This window comes from Oxyura jamaicensis, chromosome 3 (assembly GCF_011077185.1).
Source record: "Oxyura jamaicensis isolate SHBP4307 breed ruddy duck chromosome 3, BPBGC_Ojam_1.0, whole genome shotgun sequence".
NCBI lineage: Eukaryota > Metazoa > Chordata > Aves > Anseriformes > Anatidae > Oxyura > Oxyura jamaicensis.
Genome location: NC_048895.1, coordinates 61,500,851 through 61,521,541, shown reverse-complemented (window position 1 = coordinate 61,521,541; position 20,691 = coordinate 61,500,851). Strand labels below are relative to the sequence as shown.

The following is a 20,691-nucleotide window of genomic DNA, read 5'->3' as shown; positions in this document are numbered from 1 at the left end:
CTGGGATTGGGAAGTCCTCATGTCAGAGAAGGAGCACCTCTGTCCTGAGTCCAGTGCGAGGCTGCCCTAGTCATCAGCGTGCTACTGTAACACAGCCTGTATCCAAAATGGCAAAAAGGTTTCATTTGGTTGGGTGTAAACCACTTTTTGTTATTCTGATTTCGTAGGTGAGCATTTTTGTCATGTATTTATTTCTGCTGATACTGAATCCTAACATTTATTCCCGGTAATTTATTGTTACAACTCCCAATCTAGTAATTTGGGCCACAGCTGTCCCTGTAATTGTAGAAGGAAGCGTGTGTAAAACCAAGGGAAAGTCTGGATGTCGATAATTACTGGGATTAACAGAAGTTATATTGAGACCCGAGGGCTGTTTTAAAAGAGATACAATAACTCGCCAAACTATTAAAAATGTAAAATTCACTTTGCCACTTCTTGCCTTCAGGATAGAGCCATCTCACAGAGGTATTCTGTGGTGTGAAAATATATATATGTATATATGATTGGAATAATTAGGGTGGTATTCTGTGTTGGTTTAGGCTTTGCCTGAAAGTGTGTATCTGTATATATATGTATATATATATTTCAAGTATCGTGCATACAACAGATTGCAATCCTTCTTCCTCCCTCTTCCCCAGCCTAGTTAGGCCTCGTGTAGGTCTATTTTGTTCAATGCTCTTTTGCATAACAGACCTCCTTCTAGGTGAAGGAAGTCCGCCCTAGCCGGTGCCATACAATAAGATGGGCCTCCAGATTTCGGGGTTTTCTGAACAATGCCAAGTGACAGAAAATAACCTCCGGAGACCGCTTTGCTCTGGGACCACAGGGGAACGGACCGGTGGCAAGGACGTAGGCAGGTGGCACGCTTGGAAGCACTTTTCTTTGGTAAAGCGACGAGGCTGGGAATGGGACGAGGCCCAGCGTGAGGGGGTCCCTGCCCCGCAGGGGGACCGCGGGGAAAGTTGAGGAGCTCCGCTCGCCCCCGGCCAGCGCCGGGCTCCCCGCCGCCCACCCGGCACGGCACGGCACGCCCCGCACCGGGGCGGCGCGGCTGGCATCGGAAGGCTTGGGGAGGGGGAGCCGCCAACAAAATAATAAGGATAATTAATAAGAAAAAGAATTTTATAAAAAAGCGCAGCGCATCCCTGCCGAAAGGGCCCAAAATAGCGCCAGGCGGCCGCGCGAAGCCTCCTTATTATTCCCCCGGCGTCGGCGCTCGGGGGAGATGCCGCACCTCCGGCGGAGCCCCTGCTCGGGGCCGGGCTTCGGGGCCGGCTTTGGGGCCGGGGGCCGCCGCCGCCGGCCTCGCCGGGTGCCCCGCGCTGCCGCCGCGCCGGAGCCGCGGCCGCGGGAGGAAGAGCGAGCGGCGGCGGCGGCAGTTTCCCCTTTCCCCAGCCCTGGCTCGGCGGGCGCATGCTCACTTGTGCCCGCAGCCCTGGACCATATTTGTCAGGACTGCTCGAGAGCCGGAGAAAGAGAGAGAGAGAATTTGGGGGGGTAAGGAGCGGCGGGTTCCGAGCCGGTCCGCCAGCCGCGCAGGGAGCGGCGCTGGCGGAGGCCGGTGATGGGTTTTGGTTTCGGCCCTAGGTGAGGATGAAAGTTGGAGAGAGCGCGAGAGATAAAGGGAGAGGCGCACCTCCTCTCCCTCCCTTACGAAACGGAGCCGGGGAAGGGGAGGGGGCTTCTCCCCCAGCACCTCGAGCGGCAGGGATGGAAGTTAATGCCGGGGAAAGTGGGCAAGTGGCTCCCAAGTGGCTGGGGAGCGGCCGGGGCGCCGGGTGTCTCCCGAAATAATAAGTGTGTGAGTGTGAAAGAGGAACAAAAGAAAGAGAGAGGTGCCTCGCATTTCTTTTTCCCTTCCCAAACACACGCAGGGAGTACACGGGGATATATATGCTCGCGTTTATATGCACACACAGGCACGCACGCACGTATGTGGATGTGCATATCTATGTATATGGGGGAGGGAGCCGCTGAAATGCGTCGGGGACGGGGGGGGGGGAGGCTTTTTTGGGGGGGAGGGGGCTCCGAAGGGAGGGGGAAGGGAAGGGGAGAGACATTTTGCAGACTTGCCCCACCAATGAGCTTGTCAGTTGGCTCCATTTAATGCCACTTACGGGGCACCGCCGTGCCGCGGGGAACAATGTGATGCGGGTGCAGCCGCCGGGCTCGGGAAAAGGGGGGCTGGGGGATCGGGAAAAAGGGGGGGCTGCGGCTTGCGGGGGTGCTCGGGGAGGGCGGGAGGAGGAAGGGGGGGCCCTGCGCTCCGCGCCCCCCCGGGCTCGGCTCTTTGTTCACACGCACGGGAGGACGGGGCGAAGCGCGGGCGCCGGGGGGGGGGCAACGCGCGGCCGGGAGGGGTGTGAGAAAGCCCCGTTTTTTTCGGTCGGAGGCGGCAGGCGGCGGCGGCTGCCGGGAGATACCGGTTGAATGTGCCGTGGGTCCGTCCCCCCCCCCCCCCTGCGCGAAGGCCTGCTCAGCGCGCAGCGGAGAGAGTTTGTATTTTCCGTCGCTCCTCCGCACTTTGTCTGGTCGTGCGCGAGAGGTATTTAAAATATAATCATCTCCCAATTTCCGCCATTTTGGGGAAAGTTTGCACACACATGCACATAGCGAAAAAAAAAAAAAGCTCGTAGCGATTTAAGAAAAAAAAAAAAAAAAAAGTCTTTTGCTTGAGTGCTCAGTTCCTGCCTCCGTGCGGTGTGTGCGCCTCGCTGGCTGCGGCAGGCACGGCGGCCGGGCGGCCGGGGAACGGCGACGACCCCTGCCCGCTGCGGGCTGGGGGCTGCGGGGGGGTCCCCGCTTGTCACCGCCGCTGACTGCTCGGGGGGGTCCCTGCCGGCCGGCCCCGGGCTGCCGGGGGTGTGCGGCGCTGCCCGCACCCGGGGGGCCCCGAAGGGCCGGGGGACGGCGGGGGGCGGCGGCGGGGGCTGCTGGCCAAGTTGCGTGCCGGGGTCCGGCTGGGGAAGGGGGGCGGGGGGGGCCGCAGTCGGCCGCCTCTCGTCTCCCCTCCTGTTTTGTGCAGCCGGTGCACGTAACAACAGGATATCGGCACACTTGTTTCTCGCTAACGTGTGTGTGTGCGCGAGGCGCTGTTTTCGCGGCGGGGGGAGGGGGAGAAAGATTTTGGGGCGGGGGGGGGGGGGGGGGGGCGCCCCCGCGGAGCGGCCCCCCGGGGGGGGGGGGGGGGGGGGGGCCGGCGGGGCGGCGGGGGGCGGGGGGGGGGCAGCCCCCCGGGGGGGCGAAGTGCCCCTTCCCCTCCTTCCCTTCCCTTCTCCTCCTTCCCTTCTCTTCCCCTCTTTCCCTTCCCTTCCCTCCCTCCCGCGGGAAGGGGTGACTTCTCCGCCGAGGGATGCCCGGAGATTGGCTGCCAGCGGCCGAGGAGCAAATCCCCGCAACCCCTTAGAAAAAAAGAGCTCGCCCCCCTCCTCCTCCTCCTCTTCCTCCTCTTCCTCCTCCTCCTCGCTGGGGGAGGGGAGGAGGGAGGAGAAGGTGAAGCCTTTTTTCCCTTCCACTCGGAGACAGCCTCCCTTTCCCGGATCCCCGTCTCGGGGTGGGGTGGGGGGAGAAAAGGACCCGGTAAACAAGCGGAGTCCCTCTCCAGTTGTGCAACTTCCTCAGGAACGCCCGGCACCCGGTTCCTCTCCCACCCCCGCCGCCGCCCCCCGGCCCTGCGCTGCGTTGCGGTGCGGCGGGGGGGGGGGTCAGGCTGCCCCCGCTCGGTTTCATTGCGGGGGGGTCGGGGGGGATTTGGGAGAGGAGCGGAACGACGTGAGAAGCGCTCCCCGTGCCCGCTGCCCGCCTGCAGGGTGCGGAGCGGAGCGGTGCGGAGCGGAGCGGCCGCTTTTGTCTCCGCGCTCCGGGGCGAGACGCGGACCTAAGCTTTTTTTTTTTTTTTTTTTTTTTTTTTTTTTTTTTTTTTTTTTTTTTCTCCAGAAAGTTTCAAGTGCAGCAAAAACACGCCGCAAAAACTGGCCAAGGAGGGACCTCTGGCGGTAGGCCCCGGGCAGCCGGGCCGGGCCGCGCCGTTCCGGGTGCGCTCCGCTGCCGCCGGCTCCGGGCGAGCGGCTCCGGAGCGGCTCCGAATCCGGATCCGGCCGGCGGCTCTCGGCGCCGTTTCGCCGCTTGCCCCGCTCGGGCGCGGGGCTGAGCCCGTATGGGAAACGCTCCCCGGCCACCAGGCCCCTGCTCGGGCAGTGAGGGTTATAATGTGTGTTATTTTGTAATTACCCGCGCCGAATTAGGCGGGCTGCAAGGTGAAATGTAACAAAAGTTGCATTTGCAGTTTGCCTCCTGTTCGGTTCCTTCTTTCCCCGGTGCGGCGGAGTGGCATCAGGCAGAGCGGTTTTGCTTTTTGTTTCTAGTCGTGAAGCGAGGCTTTGTAGGGAGTCCCAAAAGTCAGGTGGAAAGCGTAAATGAAACTCGAGAGATGCAAACTCCACTTTACATTGTTTTAGGAAATTGTCTGCATTGAGACTCGTCACAGAATTTTCGTGCCGCAAATTTAAAGCCTCTTCAGGCGAGCGGTTCTTTTTACCAAGGAAGTTATCTCATTCCCAGCAGTTCAGATGATTAACATCTGTAAGGGAGAAACTCAGGGAAACTAGCGGCGGAAGGCAGTAAAGCACTCTGTTTAGGTCCTGGTGGTGCCGGGTAGTCGTTTTTTCCCAGCGTGACTTCAGCGGCTTTTGGCTATGGTCTGGTTGGTCTTCTAATGAACGTGGCGTGCTAATGACGGTGGCTGAAGCAGCCGTCTTATTGGATGGGTTTTTGTTGTCAACTGGGCAATTGTAGCGAACTTTGTTTTTATTTGTTGTTGAGTACATTTCATACAAATTCGGTTTCATTATTTTTTTCTATATTGTTGCTTTTTAAAGTTACAGCTTTCAAGAAAACGATAACACAATGAATCCTTTTCCTTTGACTTGTTCAGTTCTGTTGTGCATCACTTGGGCTGACGTTTGTGGGTTATTCCTTTTACTCTTCAGCTTTTTTCATACTGCTGGCAAGTAGCATTATCGAATCTAAGTGATGGGTGTGAGGAACCAGTGATTACGTGACACCAGATTTATCGAGGAAAGTGATAGCGTGTATGTAGCCACAGCTTATGTTGCATCGGTAGTAGGACTTCTCAGCGCAGTGGGAAATACAAGGAAGGAGGCAAGGATAAATGCAGTAACCAGTATTTAGGAGCTGGAAGAAAGTGCGTTAATCGTTTAGGGACTGCAGACCTCGTGGAAGCTGGAAAGAGCAGGCAGAAGCGGAGGAGAAGGGCACAAGTCAGAGAAAAGGAGTGTGCAGAGGCAGAGTGAGTTAACTGGGCAGCTAACTTCTCTTGGTGACAATTTGAAATAGGTCAGGTGATATGCAATGTCAGGGTTTGGTGCGTCACAGTTTTTGAGATGTCTGCACAGGGGAAGGAAGGAGACATACGCAGGCAAAGGCAGAAGTGTTCTCTCACCCTGTGCCTGGTTCAGGGAATTAAGAGAAATTCACAAATGGGATTTCAGAGCTGTTGTGCTTCAAGCCTTACAGTCCGAGTAGATTACACCTCTGTTCAGGATGGCACAGCCTGTAACAAGCAGAGGATACACTTCCTCAGATCGAGGTGTGGGCTCTCTGAATGAGTTGAAAGCTGTGGGTGGTAAATTTCATTAGCCAATGGGATAGTTTTGGCATTGGGTAAATACTGGTACTACAGTACTCTGTGGGTATTTGAAAGTGATGCAGTAGCCAAAGGCTGTGTGTAACTGTAAATGTTACACAGTTTCTACCTCTGGTACCTGTGTTGGCAGAGACCAGGTTCAGGTGGAGGCATCGTAAACCTTCCTTAGCACTGGTGCAGGCTCGCTTTTATCAGAGAGCACGGCCTGCAGTTTGTATTGTGTGTGGCCAGGTTCCTTCTGTGAGGAAACAGACTTTGAGCCTACCTGCTGGGAAGCAAAACCAAACACACACAGTTCCTGGAGAACCTGGCAGGCAGAAAAGTAGCAATAGGTAAAATAAGAGGAAATAATACTAAGGGGGCATCATCAACAGGAAATCTGATCTGATTTCTGTTACAAGTGCTAAGAAGGACAAAGAATTCTAAGCTTAGGTCCCTCTGTGAATGCCATTCCCACCTATATAGCTCATCTTAAAGATAATTTGTTTGTAATAAATTTCATGAGCAACAGGCAAAATAGTGAAATTGACTCAAACAGCTCTTCAACACACAGAACAGAAGAATGGCAGAACTGGTGAAAACTAGTTTTTGAAAGCTACTTGAAAAATGAGACTTTGAATGAAATGTGTAATCTGCAGATACTTCTTTTAATGAAACATTAAAAGAATTAAAACCTTAAATAGATATTTTAAAAGCAAATATTAAAACGCGGTGGATAGCCTCAAAGCATTTTACCATTTCCTGCTCTGTTCCTGTTGTGGTTGTTTTTCTTTAAGTAAAGAATCAGGTGCAAAAAGATGAAGGGTGAGAAAGAGACGAGTGTGTGGTGTACCCTGATGGAGCAGATGATCGTGAGAAGGAAAGCCGGGCTCACCCCCTTACACCGAGTAGGAAGTACTGCTCTCTGCTCTGTACTGTAGCTGTGTGTGACCGTTGGCTTTCCTTTACTGTTGCTGTTGTTGTGAAGCTAGCTTTAAACCAAGTCTGTCTAAAACAAAAAGGGAGCTTGTGCTGTGTGAGGTAGTTCTGCGTTTGCCTTGGGCAGGGTGATGATTCAACCCTGGTCACTTTCCCACCCTTACACACTAAAGTAGATAACGATGTATCCACTCGTCCCCTGCTGTCAGAGGTTGGTTGATGTGTTCGCAGCTCTGGTACGTGGCATTGTCTTCTGCTGATCCTCCTGATTTCCCCTGTGTGCAGGAAAACCACATCCCTTCTGTGTCCCTTCAGCCTGTGGACGCTATGCTAAGCAGCCTTCTCCTTGGAGATGACCAAAATAATCATCTGCATTGTTAGGACAAAAAAATGGTGCCCCTGTTTCCACAAACGTCTACCAGGATTGGTGTCTCCAGCTCCATGGGCGCTTTGAAGGCAGAGGGGAGATTGCTGTGATTATCAGGACATCACCTTCTCCCTCTTTGTCCCTTGGACCTCACCCTTCCCAGTGATTGCTTCCACCTCCTCTGTCTCCATGTCATGGGTTTTACCTCTCCGAGCAAGAGCTGATAGCCTGGGATGGGAGCAGACACCAGCCTCCTCTCCTTGAGCAAGGCTGCTTGGCTTTCCTGGTGAGGTACTTGTACAAGTCCTCCAAAGTAAAACTAAAAACACACAGAAATGCATAAAACAAATAGGCACACCAGAAAGGACAGGTTATGCCCATCTGGTGGTGCTGACGACTAGCTTTACTGTTAAAACCTCCTCTCTCTGCTGCCTGTTGACTTGTGTTGAATTGGGCCCAGGGGTCAGAAATCGTGTGTGGTGCTACCTCGTGCTTCTCAAAGGTGGCATCTGAGACTTTCAAAATTTGGGTAGGTGTCGATTAATTTTTTAAGCACTAACTGAAAGAAAAAACCCTTCTATTATTACTTTTTGACGTACTCAGTACAAAACTCTATAATTACTTCAGAAACTACTTACAAGTTTAACTGGCATATCCTCGCCTATTTCTTTGGTTTAAATCTTTAAATAGAGAATCTTTCACCAGGTGAATCCATCTCATTTTTAGTGCTCTTATTCTCGTTAAGTGTCAGCTCTGTGAAGTACTCATTTATTGCTGAACCAATTGGTAAAAACAAAGGTTTTTCTAATCTTATTTCATATGCATGCTTAGTTTAACGAATTTACTGTATATGTCTAAATCAACGTTTGTGCTAAAATATTAAAATGCAGCACACTCCGCTATAGACGTTGCATCTTACAGCTGTGAAGACTGAAACACAGTTGCATCCCTAATAGTGGATTTTAGAGATGTTTTTGGAAGGTGACTGTTTCAAGTTCTTACTGTGATGGCCTTACCTTCACATCAGATGGCACTCAGTGACAGGCGTCAGAACAGAACTGTAGTTGCTTGGCCCCATATCCATCTAGCATTTTTACTACTTTCTGGAAGTGTTGGAAAACACTTTTCATATCTGGAAATGATAGCAAATGAAATTATTATGGAAGGAGTTATACTAGTTCAAAGAGCTACATCAGAGCTTTAAAAATGAAAATGAGTAGATAAGACATTCAGTAGTTTTCTTTCTCCTGTGATTTAGATGTATATATTGCAATGATTTTGTCCTTTTTTTAGTTTCACATTGCTGTAATAATGTAATAGGTCTTTTTCTCCCTTCTTATTATCGTTAGTAGAGGGATGTAGACTGATCTTTTATCTGTTCAAACTCTGGAAAGCTGGAAACAGATGTTTTGTTAAATGTAATTCCTTTTGGTAAATTTATTTCTATCTGCATCGCCCTGTGACCTTTTCATCCCCAACAAGAACATTTCTGAAAGCTGCAGAAAAGGACCATTATGTGAAAGTACAAGTTGTACCTTTGATTTTAATTTTAAGAGGAAAACAATAATGAATACCTTATCAAACAATAGAATACATCCTTATTGTTGATTGTTACCATTTGTGTGTTCTCTTAAGATAAATATGCCCTGTACCTTTCTATTACCAAGATTTTACTTTGACTTTTTCAGGCAGTTTTACATCCTGCATCAGCAGGCTAGGCTGCAAGGCTTTTTCCCTGTCTTTTTTTTTTTTTTTTTTTCCAATTGATTCTATTACAAAGCGTGTCTGTAACATGAGTGGCACCATCAGAGATGCCAGGACATGATGCAGCGGCTCACTGTTGCTCCTCTCTTCAGGAGAGCCACTGCTGCAAGGAAACAGCTCCCCACCAACTCCCAAGCCTCTTCCCATTTTTCATTATTCCTTCTGCAGAAACCTTTGGAACATATTTGCCATAGTAAGTCATGGAGGGGTTGAGTGCAGTGTCCGCTAAATAGGATGGTAATTTAGGATTACTTAGAAACTTCAGTTAATACAGAAATCAACTTTGTCTGTGCTTAGCCCACCTAGCTGCGGGTAGCTAATCACACCAGCATCCCTGGAACAGTGTGCTTTATGTCCCCCTTCATGTATTGCTGGGTAGACCGAATTTTCAGCTATTTCTTAGCAGTTTAGGTCTTGTGTTTTTGTGAGAATGTCTGTGTCCCTGTAACCATGCTGCTGTTGAGTTTGGTGCCAGCCCACCTGAGTTGCTCTGCTGTGGTGCTGAAGACTGGATTCCTGGTGGGCTTCAGCTCTACAACGCCCCGTGCCTAGGCTCAGATAGACTGCCCAGGTTGTGTTGTGGGAGCTGCCCTAAGGTAGGGTGGTGCATTTTACCTGGGAGAGGTATTAAAAGACAAGGTCTAGGGATTTAGGGAATGTCTCAGTTTGTGCTGAATTTGTGTGAGTTTATTGATGAATTTTAAATGAGTTTTTGTGCATTGACAATATGTTTTTCAGTATTTTCTCATAGAGGAGTACTAAAATGAGGGATCGAAAAGACACTTTAATTGATGTACTTCTTACTTCAAATGTGTCATGTGAAGCGAGTGTCCTTTTGTCAGAAAGCCTTCTGTAGGCACAGAGAGCTGTTGACCCTATCGCTGAGCCCGTGTAGAGCGAAGGGGAGCAGACACTTTCACCATGGGACCTGACTGAGGTCCTGCTTCGGAGCAGTTATTGCTGGCTGTAGCGCAGTGAAAGTGCTGATGGTGTGAGGTGTTGCTCAGGGTGGTAAGGACTGCACAGTCCTGCTGCACATGAGGAAGAAACCAAGGAGAAACAAAAGAGAGATCACATCACAGACACAATGCCGGAGTAGTACCTGTCTGTAGTAGTGGTGTTCCGTTGGTTGGTGCAATTTTCCTAATGAATAAAAATGTGAATTTGAATATTTTTCACACATCAAATTTAATTAGCTAAGCATTTTTCTCCTAAAACTTTCAGTTGAAAACTTCTGGAAGACCTGAGTTTACTTCTGCTTGGTTTGCATCTTCTTCTGTTATCTGTGAGTGAACAAATGTTATGCTTTTTTTGTGGAAATTTCAGAATTTTAGAGGGTGTTAATAGACATTCGTGGAAACTTGATTTTGGGAGAGGGACCTAAGTTAAAAATTAAAAGAAATTAAAAAACAAGGTCAAGCAACCAAGGAAACTTGTCTACCTATTTGAATTTCAAATACCGATCCTTGCAGGGAAAGTTTGCAGGCAGTCTGCAGACAGAGTATGAGGTTTAGGAAGTGTTTGTTAAAGAGTTTAGAGAGTATAAGTTTGAAAAGAGAGAAGCGTTTGCTGACAGTTCACAAACTGAAGACAGAACTCATTTTGCAACAGATTGCTTCAGCTGCTAGGCACAGCACAGAAGTCCCTCAGAAAGAAAATGAATGAATCAGATTTCACATCAAGAAAATATTAAATTACATGTCAGGACACAAATTTTAAGATCAGTGGGTTTCTAAGAAGCAGAAAGGAAGAATTTGGTGCTAGTCCCAAATGGCTGCTAAAATCATTTGCTATTCAGTGCAATTGATGTCATCTTTGTGATAGTGAGAAATGCTGGGCCAAAGGCAAGGGCCAGTGGCATGTGCAATGCAAGTGTTGCTTGTGCAGATTGTTGGAGATAAACTCTTACCACAGGATGGGGTGTCCAAGTCCACTCTTTCTGAAGATAAATATTTTCTCTTCTGTTTCTACTGTACTGAAGCAGAGGGATCTGGTAAAATAAGGTCTTACAAAGCCGAAGCGTTCTGTCCTGCATATGTACTTGTCTATGTCTAAATGAATTTTACAAATACAAACCAAATATTTGGTGAAACTGTATGGAGACAGGCAAGGAATATCTGGGTCTCCTGAGTCACACAATGAAAATGACAGACAGTTTCAAATTAATTTTGCAATTTTAATTTGAACTTGGGTAAATCTTTCCCATCAGCGTGTTATGAGATATTCAGTAAAACCTTAATATCTTCTATACTTAATAAGTTCTTTAAATCAGTTCTTAATATATTTCTGTCTCATGTTCCCCAGAACAAATGTTTTTCTTAGGTGTACTTAACATGCGTTTTCCCCATGTCAATTTATTTGCAGTTGGAAATTTCTCATTTCTCTCCAGTTCTCATTGCTAGCCTCCTAGTGTATAAAGCAGGGATTACATTTTACGGTTTTCCAAAGATTTTCCCTTGTTTATCATTGTCATCACTTGTCCACGTTGTCAGTGTACTGAGAAGTGTTTAATACTAATCCATGGAGTGCTTTTGAAGAAATGTCCAGTGAAATGATTATTAAACCATTTTTAGCATTTTCAGATTTTTTCTTCTTTTCTTTTTTCTTTTTTTCCTTTTTTTTTTTTTTTTTTTTTTTTTTTAGTGCATGCATCATGAATGAATCTGCCGCTAGTGGAAATGGTCAAGAGTTTGATGTATTTAGTGCTATGGACTGGAAGGATGGCATAGGTACTTTGCCGGGAAGTGACTTAAAGGTAAGATTTGTAATTTTTAATAAGAAATATACACATTTTAAATGCCAGAGGAGTGTATTTCACAAGCTGGTGTGTAGGTATCTCCTTTTATGAATAAAACATGAATCTGCAGCTCAGAGCTAAGAGACTGTAGCCTGTTAGCTTTTAGCTCTGGAGTTTCTTGATTCAGTTTCTGGTGCTGGCAAAGACAACAGTCATCCCTGTATGAAGGCATAAATTAGCACTGCCTCACTATACAGACAGAAGTAATCAAGTGCACAAGAAATCTCAGAATTTAAGTATGAAAACTCAGTCCACTTACATTGCTGTCTCACTAAGAATCCCTGTACTGTCAGTGACTTTCATGGTCTCATAGTCTTAGTTCTTTTTATTTCTAAAAATAGTTTTTTGTTGTTGTTGTTGTTGTTTTTGTTGTTGCTTGTTTTTTGTTTTTCTGTGCTTTTGTCATGTGGGTGCCTAGCAAAATGAATAAAGTGAGTGCTTCTAAGGTTCATATAGTTTAGAAATTAGAATAGCATTGGAATAGTACTTTTAATTAAATTTTTCACACCACATGCATTTACCCAAGTAAATTATAACAATTCTATTTTCAAAATATTTTATGTATTACTCTTTTTTTATCTAATACTTTTTACCATGTCCTCATCTACATTAGCTAAAAATACAGCTTTGGTGTTAGAGATTTCTTGCACTATTTTTCCTATTGATTGTAGTTGATATTTTCCTATAATCCCATTTAGACTAACATTGATGAGGTTTTCTCACAGTCTTCTTTTTAACTGGAATCTCACAAATTTGTTAGAAAATGTGAGTTTTTAAAGGAACTTTTTATCCCTTGGTGCCTAATACAATTTATTGTGTTGAAAAGTTAAAAATGTGAAATTTGGGATACATGTGTTGTGCATGGTGTTTTTTTTGTTTGGTTGGTTGGTTTGGTTTGGTTTTAGAAAACAGAATCATAGAAAAAAATCACAGATTAATGTTCTTTGGGAAGAAGCTCAAGACTTTCAAGTCTGACACCTCATTCAAAACAGGGCCCATCTAGATCAGGCTGCTCCACGCCTTCTCCAGGACAGGTCTGACTGCCTCTAGGGCTGGAAATTCCACCACCTCTGGGCAAACTGTTCCAGTATTTGACTACTCTCATGGTGTTTTTTGTTGTTGTTGTTGTTTTGTTTTGTTTTTGTTTTGTTTTGTTTTGTTTGTTTGTTTTTTCCGTTCACTAATAGGATGCATGATAGAAAATCCTGAGTTGAAAGGAACTTACAAGAATCATCAACTCCTGGGTCCGCACAGGACTATCCAAAATTCAGACCCTGTGTCTGGGAGCATTTTCCAAATGCTTCTTGAACTCCAGCAGGTTCAGTGCCATTACCACTTGCCTGGAGAGCCTGTTCCAGTGACGAGCCACCCTCTCAGTGAAGAACCTTTCCCTAATACCCAGCCAGAACTTCCTCTGTCAGAGCAAAATACCGTTCCCTTGGGTCCTATCACAGGTCACCAGAGATGAGATTTGCATATTGTGCCAATGCACATGGCATCCCATGCACTGAAGGCAAGATTTAGTAAAACAAAATTATTTTTAACATTACATTAGGCAAACACCCAAAAGTACTGATTCCTTTTGTTGATACTGTCTTGGTATAAGGGAGATTATCCTCCCTTATCCTCCAGAAGATTATCCTCCAGAAAAACTTTCCCCTTTAGGAGCTTGTGCCTGTTGCCTGGATCCATTCTCTTTATATCCTCGCATTGTGTACTTGAAGACAACAGTTAAATCTCTCCTTTTGTTCTTAAGATGGAGCAAGCAAGTTTCCTCAGCATCTCCTAACCTGTCATCTGATGCCACCTCTGTTTGCTCTGGTGGGCATCTGTGGGACTTGCTCCCATATATCAATGTCTTTCTTGTACTGGACACAGCAGTCTGTATCTGGTCTCACCAGAACTGAGTTGAGGTGAATAGTCAGATGCTTTGACCAGATGGCTACCCTCTTGTTAAACAGCCCCAGATGCTTTTGGCCTTCATTGCCTGAAGGAATGGCATGAAGCTGAAACAGGGGAGGGTCAGGCTGGGTGTTAGGAAAAGGTTCTTCGCTCAGAGGGTGGTCGGACACTGGAACAGTCTCTCCAGGGAAGTGGTCATGGCCCTGAGCCTGCCAGAGTTCAAGAAGCCTTTGGACAACGCTCTCAGACACATGGTCTGAATTTTGGGTGGTCCTGTGTGGAGCCAGGAGTTGGAGTCAATGGTCCTTGTGGGTCCCTTCCAACTCAGGATATTCTGTGATTCATTGCTGCCATGGTGTGTTGTCTTGTGTTCAGCTTGCCCTCTGGGATCCACAGGCCTGTTTCTGCAAAACTGCTTTCACACAGCCAGTCTCGGGCTGTACTGCTGAATGATTTTATTCCATCCCAGGTGCAAGGCCTTGCGTTTGCTTCTGCAGAACTTCATGAGATCTTGTTAGCCCATTTCTTCAGTGTATAGAGTTTTTTGTTGTTGTTGTTGTTGTTGTTGTTTTTGTTTTTTGTCTTTTTTTTTTTTTTTTTTTTTCTGAACAGCAGCACCCCAGCCTTCCAGTGTACCAACGACACTCTCCAATTCGGTAATTTGCTTTTGCTGCCTATACACATATAGAAGCCTTTCTTGTTGACTTTGCTGTTTTCTTCTTCTGCTGAGCTTTGGGTTTCCTAATTCCATCGTTGTACTCTTGGGCAATATCTCTGTACACCTTCTCTGTAAAATGTTTCCCCAGTGTTATCTTCAGCCTACTTCCCTATCCATTTAAACTAAGTCAGGAGTTCCCAGTTCATTCATGCTGACCCTCATCCACATTCCCTTAACTTCTTGCACGTTGGCATATATCCTGTGGTGTGAAAAGGTTGACGCTGGAAATACCTAGCTTGCCTGGGCCCATTTGGCCTTTCAAAATCTGCTCTCCTGAAATTCAGTGCTGTTATTTAATTGTTTATTTTGCTCACTCCTCTCAGGATTTCAGACTCCACCATCTTGTGGTCACTGCTGACATCAGCCTTCATGCCCCTAACCAGTTCTATATTTTTAATAAGTTCAGAATTTTAAAATACCTTTATATTTTAATAAGAGAAATTGTGTTAAAGACAAGCATAATACTGAAAAGTTGGAAGAAGGAACAAGAGAGTATAAAGCAAGAAAATATATAAATCACTAGTACTTACTTTGTTCAGTTCTGGTTGCCCTGTGTCAAAAGAAACATAACAGAGGAAAAGGTTGGGTCATTAATTAGTAGAGGAATGGGAAAGCTCTACTAAGCACAAAACAAGTAAAAGAACTATGGAGGTGTAGCTGAGTGTAATTTCAAGAAATCATGTAAGATTCTTCACATCCTAGAGGAAAGCCTGGACTTCATTTAAAGGTTTTTCTGATAGCCAGCTGATTATTAGGGCACAAACAAGATACTAGATTTTTGGACAGAGGTTCATTCTTTAGTCCAGGCATTAGAGAAACGAGAGGTGAGACGGTGATGTACATAGAATAATGAAAGATTATTTTTCAGAGACGACAGGCCAGGTAGCATTTTTGTTTGTTTGCTTTTTTTTTTAGTAATGCAAGAGCAAGGAGATACTCAAGGAAACTGAAATGAAGCCATTCTAAAACTGACTTAAGGAAGAATATTTTCCAACAATGCAAAATTACCCTGAGGAGCTCGGTGGACCAGAGAATATCAAGACTCAGTGAAGACTAGGCATTCATGTAAATAACAAAACAATTAAGGGTTTTAGAATAGTAAGGATTTTAAGCTTTCAAAAGAATTGCAACAACTTATTTTTCAGGGTTGCTTCTAAACAATGACAGTGAAAAGGGTGACTAATCTCTTGAAGCCGTAAACATGCTCATAGAAAATAGATTATGCTCTTTGTGGAATTCTGAGAATAGGGTTGATTTGAATGGTCTATCTGAATTTTCCTGTTTAAAACCTATTTTAATACTGTGTTCTAGACCACAAGAAAATGGCCTTATGTAGCAGTTACTTCTTGAAAACTTCTATATGTCTTTAAAAAAAATTGAATATCCTTGTTCTACTAAAGACATTGAACAATTGCCATGTATTTACATTGAAATACAATTGAAAAATGCAGTGAAAACCCTGTAGTAGCCATGTGCAAAAATCCAAAGATTGTATTTTTCTTGATTGGTAATAGATTGGAGTTCCTGTTTTTTATGCAATAAATAATATGCGATAGCTGAACTCTGTAGTGAGTAATGTATTGCTCACATACCCAGCCTCATCAACAGAGGTTATCAGGCAAGCATAGCTGATATAGCTGTATGTAGCTAGCAAGAGGAACCATTTTTTTTAAGAAACACTTCATTTTTGTGAATACAAGTTCCTCCGTAAATGAAACCTGTTGAAAACCATTTTAAGTAATGTCAAACACTTGAAATATTTACAAATAACTTTTCTCAATGTTCTCTAGATTTTGTTCATATTTAACTTTTTTTTATGATGCAGAAGAACAACCAGATATAGGTAATTATTCTTCTTTTTTTTTCTTTTTGTTATAAAATCCTGTGGCCAGTTTCATGCCTACTAGACTTCAGTGAGATAGACTGCACCAGGGGGCAGTCGTTTCCCAGCTTAATGAAAATGAGGGAGCCGTGTCAAGCCTCTGTTCTCAGCCATCTTATGTATATGTCTCTTATGTATATGTCTGCACCAAAATCAGTAAAATGCTGAAAATGTTCTCTTCCCATGATTTTATGCTGTGTTAATTGTTAGATTTTTGTCATCCATAATTGGAGGAGGCTGTAGAAGCACATTCTCATAACACATTTCCTTAAAACTTGTTAGTAAAAATAGGCTTAAAATTGTTAATATTTCTTGAACGCTGCTTTGAGCATTCTCTATGACAGATGAGTAGTGAATATTTGTGGAAAATGCTAGAATTTCAAATTATACAGGGGAAAAGGAGAATTAAAAATTATAGAGCATGATGCACTGTAGACCAGGAAGAAAAATTTTAGCATTGTATATTATTATGTGTAAATAAAACAGAAATAGTGAATTCCAGTTTTAAATAGTTTACAAATCACAGAATGCCTTCATGTGGCAGGCTAAGTAATATATGCTCTTCTGAAAAATGTCAGTGCTCACCAGTTACTCTGCATGGTGTGAATGTGAAATACTTTTTTTTTTTTTTCTTGAAATCCGTGTGCTGAGTGCAGGCAGTAACACCATCACTTCAAGATTTAAATGTACTCATTAAATTGGAAAAGCTGTAATAATTTATAATTACTTCCTATCATGGTGTCAGAAGTTTATGAAGTACTTCATAATGATTTTGATTTCCAGTGCTTGTGCTTTGAAAATATACTGTTACATACCGCATGGACAGAGTTTTGGTCATTATTTCCAATTTGCAAATTGTGATTGCACTGAAAAAAGAGATAAAAATAAATTTAATGGTGAAGAAATTAACATGTAGATAGACCTGGGTAGCTAATATTGCAGAAAACCAGCTATAATAGCAAACATGAATGGTAGAATAATGGTCAGCTAAGGACAAGTGCTGGGTGTTTCCAGCCAAGAAAGTAAGGAAGGTAGCTGTGATTCAGAGCACCATGTTTTGGGCTTCACAGGTGCAACAGCTCAAGACAGTAGCATGCATCTTTCCACCTGCCTGTTCTAAAATACATTCACTTTGTAGTGAGATCATTAACGTTTTGAAAACAAGTTACTTTTTTCTCGTGTGATTATATGGCAGAAATACCGGCAGTGACTAACTGCAGTGCTTTCTTTGTGTACGGCCAGTTCTCTTCTCCTGCAGTAGCATGAGCTACACTTCAAATCAGAAGAGCCAGTTCTCCATCAGGCTAAGGGTTTCTGCAGAAAACGTCAACTATTGGGCACCAGCTAAATCGCTGCCCTACAGGAAGGCACATTTAAGAGAGGTGCTGGATTCTCTTCAGGGAGGCTGGGAAGGAGTAGTATAGGGAGGAGAAAGCAAGGCAGGATTGACTTTTCTCAGATCACATGTGAGCCCCAGCAGATGTACCTAGTGGTCTTTTGCCACGTGGAAATTCTTTTCTTCTCTTGCTTTCTAATTTAATTACTCAGACCGTGCTGTGTTTCATTGCCATGGATTTTTGGTTAACTCTGTGCATTGTGATAAAATGTGATGTTACCTTTGCCTTTGTAAAAAAAAAAAAGAAAGACCAGCCAGGAAATTTCACTATTAAAATTGCTAAAACTCCAAAGTCAAGAAATGCCAGAATTAAATTTGCCTTTGGATCTTTAATTGGGCTTCCCCATGAGTAGTCATGATATTGCCTTATTGGATCACATGCTATTTTACCACAAAATCTACTACACTGAAGAAATGGGAATGAAGCATGGTTATTTAGTAAATAGTGATTAGTGATTTTCTACTGCATTGTTTGCTGTATGTGCTCGGAGACTTGTAAATATCCAGGCAGAGGATTTCAGGAAGAAAAAGGAATAGTTTTGTGATTGGTGCAGGTCAACACCACACAGAAAGGCTTGGTGCTGCATTTGCTCATACCACAGCCTTCCTATGTGGTGCTGAACGACTCACTGAAACCAAAATTTTGGCAGGTAGCCATTTGTCATTTGTTTGGTTTCCCTGGGAGATATTAACATCTGGTATTTAGAAATGTTCTGGCTGCAATAATTTGGAGCCAGGGGTGCTCTATAGGTCAAGTTCTGGATCAATAAGCATCTTGGCAGTCAGGAGCATAAATATGTCCAACAGAGCCTTGACTTCTGGCTCTGGCATGGATTTATTTGTTACCTTAAGAAAACCTCTTTGGTTGCAATTTCTTAGGCAAGTGGAGATAAGACAGACTGAGTTTGCAGTGGAGAGACATCACTGAGAAGCCCTCTGGTGCTAAGATAATTCTTGAGCAATCTGGAGGGAAAAGTTTGAAGAGACTGAAAATGTCTAAGAATAAAGTAGCTAATAGCTAAGTTTCTTCCAGACAAGACTGAGGTTTGGGGAAATGTCAGTCTCTTGCTAGAGGTATACATATGTCACTCTCTCTTACTAAAAGTATGTTTGCTGATGGTACCTAGGCTTTCAGCTGAGAGTGATAAAGAGAATGTTCCTTTTATTATTTGGGGGGGGGGTGAACATTGTAATTTGATAGTAATCCTTTCAACTGTTTCCTGTTTGTGCCTGACAGGATAGGAGAGAAAGGTTGCTTTTGGAAACAAATTGTTAGCTCTTCTTTATTACTTCAGGATTTGTGTATTGCAGTGGTACTGAAGCATCTTAAAATCAATTGAGGATTGCTTGAAGTACCTGACTTCCTTGCTGACAGCATCATGACGGAAATGAGTGATTCCAGTGTGGGGGTCGTGGATCAAAATCACTGCCTGTTGATCGTGGTGTGGAATTTAATCTTTGCTGATGATGATTTAGGGAGCTCTAAATAGCCCAGGATCCTGCTTAGCTTGTTTGTCTTTTGCCATGTTGGAGCGTGCAGGCTGGATCTGTCCTCATCTCTAAATGAGGGGAATAGCCAGGTGCTGGGACTCATTTCCCTAACTTTCTGTATACGTGAAAGAATCAAAATTTTGTGACCAGGCAAGCTCCAGAAGTCAGGTGCTTGACAAGGACTTTGAAACAAGCTGGGAGCAGGGTTCTCAGACTGATGGAGAGGTAGGAAGAGGCATTCCTGTTTCTTTTTGTGAGTGGATGAGAACAGACATACTGTTTCAGGAGTAACTTTGCAATGCATTGTAACAGTAATTGATAGAGTGCCTCAAGCTTTTTAAATACATACTCCTTGTTATTTCAGTTTTTTTTTTTTTTTTTTAAGAAAATAAGCAGTCATTCTGCTTTCAAACAATGGAGAGTAAATAAGACTGACATCACTAGTTGAAGAAAGAGTATAAAAATACCCGACAGCTGCCTCATTTTCTGAATACTATCCAGCCCGTGCCTGAGGCAGGGGTTCTGTGGAAAAAATAGTATGCGATCATTCATGTGAAGACTTTATCACACATACACACACACACGGAAAAAGGGGTATGGTTGAATAGACAAGTTCTGACATTTGCTAACTTATTCAGATTAAATGATATTTTTTAAAAGTTTGGCATGTAATAGGAGATGGTTGGACATACAATGTCTATAGGTGATTCCTTTGCTCTGAAGAGAGGAAGAGCTGTAGAAAGCTCTGTAGAAAGGCCTTAATTTGTATGAGCAGTCTTACTGAAGTAACTGGGGATGTTCAGGATTGAAATCAAGAATGTTTACTAGGTGGAGATCAGAGCATAGTTTTTTGTATTCCTGGTGTACCAGGGCACTCTTTACAGAGTGTTGTATAATTCCATTACTTAAGCCCAGTTATTTCATAGACATGATGAGCATTTACCCAACCTATTTGTTTTGGATAACATAAAATTTGCAGGTTTCATCTGAGCTAGTCCACAATCACACTACTTTGTGGTCAGGATAAGTTTTATTCTTGAAGTTACTGTCAATTGTATTTTTGCTATGAATTCTTTGTCCTAATCTTGCCCAGTAGATGGTACTGTTGGCCATGTTTTGTAATTTATTTTAAAGTGTATTAAAATGCATATTTTTCTTGTCTTCTGCTTTTTTTTTTTTTTTTTTTTAAGAAAACCATAGTAGTCTTTATTCTGGTTTGATGTCTCTGTGTACTGATGAGATCTCACACATTCCTAAAAGGGCAGAAGTAACAGTATGTTGAGTTAATCTGATCTTTCTTGCTCTGAAGTAGACATATACGGTAGCAGGGAATTAATTTAGAATGGGTTGTATATATTTTTTCCCAATAGGTTTGAGTTTCTAAGAACTAATCTGGAATATGGTAGACTGTTGTAATTGTTTGCAAAGTTATTTTCATCTCACATTGAATGATAGATATACTGAGTATTTTTATGAAATCTGGAACAAGATAACTAAAAGCCCTTTCAACATATAATTACCCTAAATAAAGCTACAGAATGCCTCCCAGCCCGCATGATAAAACAGATAACTTCTATTAGAAGTAAAAAGGTCCTAAAGCCTCTGGAAAAGGTACAGATGAAATCCATCTGTAGAATTATGCATTATCAGGTTCTGGACCCCTTTTACTGAGAAAAAGTGAATTTCCCAGTTGAGTGCAGCACATGGTGGGCAAGGCTAATTGAGAGGCTGGAGTAGCATTTTCACACGAGGAACACGTGAAGCAGCTTGAGACACACGAGAAGCAGCTTG

At 44.1% G+C, this 20,691-nt stretch overlaps 1 protein-coding gene across 11 annotated transcripts in view; it reads left to right on the top strand.

Annotated features, from left to right (window-relative positions):
- The first annotated feature begins 864 nt into the window (after positions 1-864).
- Positions 865-20,691, top strand: part of L3MBTL3 (L3MBTL histone methyl-lysine binding protein 3) — an 87,619-nt gene continuing 67,792 nt past the window's right edge. For 2 of the 11 annotated variants that reach the window (XM_035322147.1, XM_035322146.1), the window contains exons 1-2: positions 1,302-1,497; positions 11,358-11,469. In XM_035322147.1, the coding sequence (XP_035178038.1) occupies positions 11,368-11,469 (102 nt within the window). In that variant the 5' untranslated portion in view covers positions 1,302-1,497; positions 11,358-11,367. Of the gene's footprint in view, positions 886-1,301; positions 1,588-1,910; positions 1,932-2,099; positions 2,155-2,330; positions 2,546-3,916; positions 8,952-9,336; positions 10,000-11,357; positions 11,470-20,691 lie in introns of those variants that run through there. The other 9 variants (XM_035322151.1, XM_035322154.1, XM_035322155.1 and 6 more) reach the window with 9 other exon arrangements.